This window comes from Lagenorhynchus albirostris, chromosome 6 (genome assembly GCF_949774975.1).
Source record: "Lagenorhynchus albirostris chromosome 6, mLagAlb1.1, whole genome shotgun sequence".
Classification (NCBI taxonomy): Eukaryota; Metazoa; Chordata; class Mammalia; order Artiodactyla; family Delphinidae; genus Lagenorhynchus; species Lagenorhynchus albirostris.
The window spans coordinates 111,098,107-111,107,933 of NC_083100.1; the positions used below are offsets into that span (position 1 = coordinate 111,098,107).

General features: G+C 38.5%; 1 protein-coding gene across 1 annotated transcript; it reads right to left on the bottom strand.

Moving 5' to 3' along the window:
* Positions 1 to 1,734: 1,734 nt before the first annotated feature.
* On the bottom strand, positions 1,735 to 2,233 carry LOC132521884 (cytochrome b-c1 complex subunit 7-like). Its single transcript, XM_060151535.1, has one exon. The coding sequence runs from the start codon at positions 2,207 to 2,209 to the stop codon at positions 1,874 to 1,876; it is 336 nt and encodes a 111-aa protein (XP_060007518.1). The 5' UTR covers positions 2,210 to 2,233; the 3' UTR covers positions 1,735 to 1,873.
* Between the last annotated feature and the right edge of the window lie 7,594 nt (positions 2,234 to 9,827).

Genomic DNA, 9,827 nt, shown 5'->3' on the forward strand with positions numbered 1-9,827 from the left:
GTATTTATGTACTACATCTTCTTTGTCCATTCCTCTGTCAATGGATTTTTAGCTTAGTTCCATGTCTAGGCTATTGTAAATAGTGCTGCTATGAACTTTGGGGTGCAAGTATCCTTTTAGATTATGGTTTCCTCTGGATATATGTCCAAGAGTGGGATTGCTGGATCTTATCGTAGTTCTATTGATATTTTTAGTTTTTTATGGAAACTTCATGTAGTTCCTCATAGTGGTGGTACCAATTTACATTCCCACAAACAATGTAGGAGGGTTCTCTTTTCTCCACACCCTCTCCAGCATGTATTGTTTGTAGACTTTTTGATGATGGACATTCTGACCAGTGTGTGGTGATACCTCATTGCAGTTTTGATTTGGATTTCTCTGATAATTAGTGAATTAGTGGTGTTGAGCATCTTTTCATGTGTTTTTCAGTCATATGTATGTCTTCTTTGAAGAAATATCTATTTATATCTTCTGCCCATTTTTTGATTGGGTTGTGTGTTTTTTTGACAGAGCTGCATGAGCTATTTGTATATTTTGGAGATTAATCCCTTTCTGTTGCTTCATTTGCAAGTATTTTCTCCCATTCTGTGGTTGTCTTTTCATTTTATTCATGGTTTCCTTTTCTGTGCAGAGATTTTTGACTGCAATTATGTCCCATTTGTTTATTTTTGTTTTTATTTTCATTAGTCTAGGAGGTGGATCAAAAAAGATATTGCTGCATTTATGTCAAAGAGTGTTCTGCCTATGTTTTCCTCTAAGAGTTTTAAAATGTCTGGCCTTATATTTAGGTCTTTTACACATTTTCAGTTTGTTTTTGTGTATGGTGTTAAGGAGTGTTCTAAGGAGTTTTTCTTTTACGTGTAGCTGTCCAATTTTCCCAGCATCATTTATTGAAGAGGCTGTCTTTTCTCCATTGTATATTCTTGCCTTCTTTATCAAAAGTAAGGTGCCCATATGCGTGTGGGTTTATCTCTGGGTTTTCTATCCTGTTCCATTGATCTATATTTCTTTCAAATTTCAAAGCATGTTTAAACCATTTCAGGTGTTTCCCTTAGTGACCAGACAGGAGAAGTGAATGTGGTCTAAAAGGGTTCAGAGAGACCAAGATACCCATTGGATTTCTATCCCAGCCTCAGGAAGGTTTTATTCATGTCTTACTCTCTTGCCTCTCTGAGCTTTGTTTTCCGTATTCTTCCCAGCACTGGTAAAATCTTCCATCTAGGCTGATTCTCTCATTTTTCTCCTAATGAGCTTTAATCTTTAATCCACACCCCTGAACCTGTGTTCCATCTGGTTTAGCTCAAATGGCATCTCCTTTAAAAAATCTCTCGTGACCCCCCCTCACCCTCAATATCACACTTCTGTCCTTTGGGTTTCACTCTGTTCTGGCCAGATTGTCATCATTATGCCAGTAACACTTACTTGTATGAGTTTGTCCATCTCCATCTAAAAGATTTAAGCTCCCTGGAGCCAGGATTTCCCACTTATATCATTTTTCCCTGCTTCCTAATGTTTTGCTGTTTGATACCTTGTCATCATTTAATATCAATTGCCTTTTGCTCTCTACTATACTTAACATCATTAAGGGTCCACCTCATAGCCTACTTCCCAATTCATACTTCCCTGACCACAGCAGCCTAAAATTGATAGCTGTTCATCCAGTATTTCTGATTTATGTTAATGTGTCACTAACTGCCTCAAAACTTACTGGTTGAAAATTGCCATTAAAAAAAATTTTTTTTAAGTAATTATAATAGAGATTTATTTAAAGTAATACATTTACAGCCCAGATAGTTCTACATTGTACATTTCAGGTTTAACCAGCTTCATAAAAATACTTTAGGATAGCTGCATCCAGATTTAGACTACATGATTATTTCTTTGCCCATTCTTCTCTCTCTTTTCTTTCCCGAATAACCTCTTTCAGATATGGTTCAAGGTAGAATTTATCCTCCTCATATTTTGTCCACTGCTCTTTAGGCAAGATCTGCTGCCTCATGGTCAGGTCCAGTGCTCTCTTAATGCTAAACACCCTGTCATTATAAAGGTTCTCAGGAAGCTTTCTTATGGCTTCTTTTACATCGTCATTCTCATATATTGTATCATCTCGCATTAAGCCCAGTTTACTGAACCCGACAACATTGTAATACCATTTATGAATACCCTCCAGCCATTTGCTTGATGTTGCAATGGCAGGCCTACTCACCATTTTAACCCGAGACAGAAGCGTTGCCTGCTGGGTAAGTCCTAGAGGTCGCGCAAGGCCCAGTGCGCAGGCGTGTTACGTCAACGTCGCGACGAGGGGCAGGGTGCCATTTTATTTTTGCTCACAATTTTATGGCCCAGGAATTTAGGAGGGGCTCTGCTGGGTGGTCCATCTGTGAACCACATGGAAGCGGCTGGGGCAGACAAGTCTGGAGCATCCACTTGATGAAGGGTTCCTTCCTTCACGTGTGGATGCCCAGTGTTCCTTGTTCTCTTTCCCTCTCCTCAGTGGGGTCTCATCCTCCAGAAGCTCTCCATCACAGCACGATGGCCTCACAAAATAGGATTTCTTACGTGGAATTTAGTTTCCTCTGGAATGAATTCTCTGAAGACCTGGAAGGAAACTGCAAAGCATTTTCTGACCTAACTCTGAATTATGCAGTGTAACATCTTCCCTTATTCCACGGGTCAAAACATGAGTTTTACATGCCAACCATATTCAAGGGGAAGAGAAACTCAGAAGAGCATGAACCAACAGCCATGTTTGCTGAGGATGGGGAGGTGCCTTGGGAGATTAGGGATCACATTTGCATTCTTTATTTTGCAGGAGACATGCATTTATAGACTTTCATTTCTAACTGCCCTGTCATTTCTGTATGTTTTGTGCTGTTCCATGGAGACAATGTCCAGGTTCTATCAGTGGAATTCAACCATTTGTATATGATTGACTGAGGCCTAGAAAATCTTGAATCACTATTTTCTACCAGCCTCGTAACCTTTAATTGAATAAGCCCACAGAAAATCGACATTCATTAGCCAGGTTAGGTTAATCAAATCTGGCGATCAATGGAGATGCATATTTTGCAGCTCAGTTGCTCACCAAATCCTACATGGATGGTAAACATTTTTAAGACTGAGATCTCACATTTGTAATTTTGATTTTGACAGTACCTAGCATAGCATGATGGATGTATTATAGTCATGGAACTTCCTATTTGAATAAACTGGTGAATAAATAAATAAAATAAATATTCTACATCTTTTCTGAAGATGTAATCTTAAGAAGTGGACTGGAAAAAAATTTAAGTTTGACACATGGAAAAGAATTGCAAACTCAGAGCTCAAAACACATTCAGTACTCATGTGAGTGATAGACTGTGTCTATCATGGATAAAAAAAATGAGGTGACCGTTTGCTTCCTTTGAAATGCCAGTTCCTGTGTTTCCCTTTCATTCAGCGTCATTGATGCTAAGTACACAAGGCATGCTAAAAAATGAAAAAAATAAATCACGCAGTCATTTGTCTGCCAGTTGCCAAAAACGTTGTTTGGTTGTTGACTTTTTTTAAACAAATTGACTAGTTCAAGAGTTGGCAACTTTTTCTTAAAAGGCTAGTTGATGGTAATATTTTAAGCTTTGAGGGCCATATTGTTTCTGCCACAACTACTCAGTTCTTTCATTATAGGGCAAAAACAGATATTGACAATAAATATGTAAATGAATAACTGTGTCTGTGTCAAATAAAACTTTACTTACAAAAGCAGTCTGCTGTCTCATAGGCCATAGTTTGCTAATCTCTCGTCTAATTCAATTGTTAAGAAAAAAATATAGGCACAAATAATGTTTAACTTGTGCTTATTTTGTTATCTGAAAAAAATAAGACAAACTTTTTTTATGCCTCTGAACAGATTAAAAAAAAATACTGAAATGCCAGCCCAATAGAGCCCATGCTAGGGTTTCAGTACTGGTGGAAGAATAGTAAGAGATCCTACCAGAGATATACAGAGGTCAGAAAGTTTGCAAGTGCTTTGCGTCAAAATGAGGAAAATGCACTTAAAATACCAAGTCCAATAGTTAAAGCCAGAGTCAGAAGTCACCAAAATGTGTCAAGATAGGGATATGGCTAAATACATACCAGCTGGCCATGCTCAGCGGCCAGTTGTCCGCCTTGTGTCTGTATCTGTGGTCACAAATATGGTACAGGTTTTGGCAAGACAGATGCCAGGTAATGAACAATTTTATTTTAGATGAGGAATTTGTATTTAATTTCTGTGTCCACCATCCTTTACTCGTTCATCTAGCAAAATACACCAAAGAATTATCCCAGGATACAATCTCTACTATTGAGATGCTTGAAGTCTAGTTAATAAAACTTCCTATATCAAAATGAAATAGACAAACACATACAATGCTAATTCAGATGATACAGAATGATGTTCTACACCAGTGTTTCTCAAATTTTCATGCACATACAAACCACTGGGGATCGTGTACAATGCCGATTGTGATTCTATAGATCTAGAGTGAGGCTTGGGTTACCACATCTATTTCAAGCTTCCATGTGATGATATTCTCTTTGTGCATGGACCCCATATGAATTAAGCAATAGTCTATGCAATTTTAGGAGAGACCGTCAGGGGCTGTGTGGTCAAGGATTCCCGAATGAAGTGAGAATGGGGCTATGCCTAGAAGCAGAAATTCAAGTTCAAATAACTTACAAAAGGCACATGGTGTAAAGGGAGTGCTCTAAAACCTGGTATCATTGTTGAGCCATCAAGTGTAGGTATAGTTAGAACAAGGAACCAAACTAAAAGTAATGATCAATCCTTGCAAAATGAGAGGTGCAGATTTCTCCATTGTTCCATTTCCTTGTATGGAGTGGCGCTGGGCTAAATCAGGTGGATCATTGCAGATGGGGAGAATCATCTCAGGCCAAAGAGCGCTAAGCTAGAAGCTCTTACCTTTTTTTGGACCCATGGACAGAGGTTAGTGAGAAGGGGAAAGGTTAGGAAAAGCACTACATCAAAGTAGGGAGAAGTGCTTCAGCTGAGGCCCCTACAGGGGCTTCCATGTGGGAGTGCCTGGGCTGGACATGCAGATACGCACATTAGGATGGCCAACCTGGGAGGAGGGGAGCCTGAGTCCTTGACCATGACATACTCCAGAAAACTGCAATGCACAGTTTGGTGTACCATGTCTAGTGTGGGGAGAGTAGCTTCCCTTCATAAGGCTTGCCTGGCAAAGCCTTGTAATTGCCCCTGGTCAGGTTTGAAAAATCACAGATGGCATTCTGGCCTGGAGCTGGACTCCGCACCTATGCTATACCTCCAATGATGGCCACTATTCATGATCAGCCGTTGTTTCCAGGAAGGAGTACAAATGTTGCCAGATCTTCAATTTTTTCAAAGGAATCCACAAATTTATATTTATACATGAAGTTCTCTGATTTTCACATGCTGGTGACTATTTTCTAAAATTATTATTCTTATTTTTTAACAGTTTGGACTCAAAACATGCTTTATTTTCCTGATCCAAGCTGAGAGCCAACAGTAATAACTTCTGCTTGAAAGGATGATAGAATTTGGCTGAAAGATAGGGTTATGGAGGAAACGTGGAGTGAGAACAACAATAAAAAAAATGCCCATCCTGGGCTTCCCTGGTGGCGCAGTGGTTGAGTCCACCTGCCGATGCAGGGGACATGGGTTCGTACCCCAGTCCTGGAAGATCCCACGTGTCGCGGAATGGCTGGGCCCGTGAGCCATGGCCGCTGAGCCTGCACGTCCGGAGCCTGTGCTCCGCAACTGGAGAGGCCACAACAGTGAGAGGTGCGCGTACCGCAAAAAAAAAAAAAAAAAAAAAAAAAAAAAAAGCCTATCCTTTGAGGTGAGCTTGATTTGATGTAGTGTGGGATCAGGCCAATTTTAAATTTATTTTACCACTTGATGGACATTTAGGTTGTTTCCACATCTTGCCTATTGTGAATAGTACTGCAATGGACATAGGAGTGCTATTATCTCTTCAAAATCCTAATTTCAGTTCTCTTTCTGTCTTGAAAAGGGGACTGCTGGATCATATGATAGTTCTAGTTTTAATTTTTTGGGGACCTGCCACACTGTTTTTCATAGCGACTTCACTGTTTTGCATTCCTACCAACAGTGTGCAAGGTTTCCAATTTCTCCACATTCTTGCAAATACTTGTCTTTTATTTTTTTTGATAATAGCCTTCCTAGCAAGTGTGAGGTAATGTCTCATTGTGGTTTTGATTTGCTGGTATATAGGTATAATTAAATACTATTCAGCCCATAAAAAGGAAGGAAATCCTGCAATATGCAACAACATGGATAGACCTTGACGTTACGCTAAGTGAAATAAACCAGTCACAGGAAGACAAATACTGCATGATTCCACTCATATGAGATGTCTAAAATAGTCAAATCCATAGAATCAAAGAATGTAGTAGTGGTTTCCAGGGACTTGGGAGAGGGAGAAATGGGGGGGTTACTAATCAATAGGCATAAAATTTCATTTAAGCAAGGTAAGTTCTAGACATCTGCTATACATGTACCTTCAGTCAATAATAATGCACTGTGTACTTAAAAATATAAGAGGGTAAACCTCATGTTAAGTGTTTTACCAAAATAACATTTTTTAAGGTCTTTAAAATTCATTTTATCTCCTAATTGGCTCCATGTCATGAGGCCCCTGGACCTTCCCAAAACTCCCATGTTGTTAAGACCTGAGCTCTACATGTAGGAGATTGTAGGGCAAACAATTGCTAGGCTGTTTCTTGTTAAAATGTCATGGTTTTCACAATTATAGTTCATCACACTCAAGCACCCTAGGAAATGATCGTCCACAACATGAACTCACAGACCCAAAGTAAAAATGTTATTTCCCTGACATAATAAACCTTTCTTTGTGCAGTTAAAGAATAAAGGGAGACATTTATTTTATTGGGCTATTGACTGTGTGATGGGGTACCTGGAATTCCCAGAGTGGCTCACAATGACAGGGACTTGTTTGTGTGCCTTTAAATATGTACTGTTGTGAATGCCAAGCTGCAAAGATAAATCCTTCTGAGGAATAATAGGGGACTTTCTGCTTTGGAAATAAATGGACCTCTGGATAGCTATTTTCCAGGCTCCAAATCTAAGGGCAGTTTTTGTCTGCCCATCGCCTCCCCACACATAGAGATTTGCCAAGGCTTCTGCTGGAATGGTGTTCATATCTTTTTTTCCTTGGTGCAGGGGTGTCCCATTTTACTATCCAAGCCAGAGGTTCTATACCACATTTGGTAATTACTGCATAACTTTCAAATTGGTCTCTCTCAGTGTCTTCCGATTATCTCTGCCTATTACCTAATATCATCTTTTCAAAACTTTAACTCCAATTCCACCTTCAGTATATTGAATAGACCAAATTAACAAAAATAAACAAAACAATTAAAAAGGGAAAAAGAAATAAGTTGATATTCACAGCTGCCCTCCTGTACCACTTTATCTACATTTATTCCTGAGTTTTTTACTACCTACGTATTTCAGACTTATATCGTCAAGAAATAAATCTTTTAACTTTATATCCCTACACCCCTGGCCGCCTTCTTCTCACTTCTATGTTTGACCCTTATTCAGCATTTGCATCAAATTCATACCTTAGCTCCATGGAAGCTTTTTCTTTTCTTCCTCAGCCCATAAACAAATGTTTTAATTGTTCAGATTCTTTTAATGTCTGAGGGGTTTTGTGTGTGAAGAAACAGTCACACTGTGTGCATTTGGTTTAATTACCTTACAAATCTATTTTTACAGGTAATATCCATTTTTATATTGAACTCTTAACAATATAACACTTACTCATATATTAAATTATCAAAATCCAAATATCTTGCACTGTACAAGTTATCAATCAAAGTGAAAGATACTGAATTTCTTTGGACTGAAAAGTTTTTATAGACATATTTAACCAAATTTTTCTAAGCAAATTAATTAAAATAAAATGTCCTACTACCCTTAAATAGACAAAAATCATGAGATAATTGAAACCTCATTAATGCACTTACAGTTATATTAATTGTAAAATTTGCTAACTCCTGAGGTTTAAAATTTTTCTTTGTAATTGCCAATTTCACCATTATTACTATTCTTTTTATTTCCAAGGTTAGAGTAATCGTAGAGGTCATTTATACCTTTTTAGAATTTCAGTAATCTTCCTAGTATCAAAGGAAAAAAGTAAACTGTCGGATTAGCACAGGTTCTGGATCTGGGGGATGTGAATGCACTAATACCTCTTTGCAGAGGCCTTGGTGCCCAGTAAAACATGGTTCAGAGTTGAACTATCGATCGTTTATAATTAGGTCTTTGTTATATAAAGTAAAATTTAGTAACACATTTCATATAGAATTTAGTTCTTGAAGCTTGGAATTTTTACCATAATTTAATTACTAACTCATCATGGTGATATGGTATATTGTGGTATATGGACTTACTGGTTTATGGAGTTGAAAATTCTAGAAAGCTTTATCAATATAAAGAGTAGGATCTCATTGATGTGTCATCTACTAGGAAATGAGGGTTTAAATCTTCTTGGGCAATCATTTAAGAAACGACTGGGAAATTCATTTTGGAACTCACCATCAGACCTTCTTGGTACATCACCATCAATGGTGATCACTGGCCATATCCTTTTTCAACCTTCTTATTTTATATTATCATTGGCGCTAGGGGATCTTAGTCTTTACTGAGAAGAATTGACTCAATTACAACTTATTATGTTCATTCCTTTCTAATTGCACACACGTACAGATGCACAACCCTAAAAGGAAAAGAAAAATGATCACCACTCTAGTATTCATTATTGTTAAGTATGTGTGTTTTTATCCCTATAATGTTCAACCACTTTTTATATTATAATTACTTTTATATACTCCGTATATTTTTGCATTTTTCATATTATCATAAATTCATGATATTTCAGTTATTACTGTCAGTTATTATTATTAATGATGCACTTTAGAACCATTAGAACCTCCTTGGTCCTTTCAGTGTTCTCCTGACACTCTTGAGTGTGTCCTTGAATTTTGGCAATGATAGGATAGTCTATGCCCATCCAAAGATTTCAATCTACTCTCCAGAGATCCCTGCTTCTAGGTACACTATAACCTATAGAGAACCTTTGAGAATATTATAAAAAGGTGGTGTTTCTTCCAGGTAAACACAGCTTCCTACCAGATCTTGGGGCTTGAAGCAGCAATATGCCCTTGTGTAGTACACACACTGCACACCTGTGCAGAGCAGCCCAGCCTGCTCCCTTGTAGTGGTCAGTATTAGAGACTAACAGTTCATTTTATTATTATTAATTAATTTATTTATTTTTGCTGTGTTGGGTCTTAGTTTCTGTGCGAGGGCTTTCTCTAGTTGTGGCAAGCGGGGGCCACTCTTCATCGCGGTGCGCGGGCCTCTCACTATCACGGCCTCTCTGGTTGCAGAGCACAGGCTCCAGACACGCAGGCTCAGTAGTTTGTGGCTCACGGGCCTAGTTGCTCTGCGGCATGTGGGATCCTCCCAGACCAGGGCTCGAACCCGTGTCCCCTGCATTGGCAGGCAGATTCTCAAACACTGCGCCACCAGGGAAGCCCCTAACAGTTCATTTTAGTTCATTCACTTCCATGTACAAATTGGACACTAGTGCTACTTCAGATTTTGCACAGTGGTTAAAAGCATGGGTTTGTTGGAATCCTGGCTCTGCCACCAGCTATGTGACCTCAGGCAGCTCATAATCATGTCTACACTTTTGCTTTCTTAAGTCTAAAATGGGAATAATAATATTATCTATCTCAAAGAATTATGG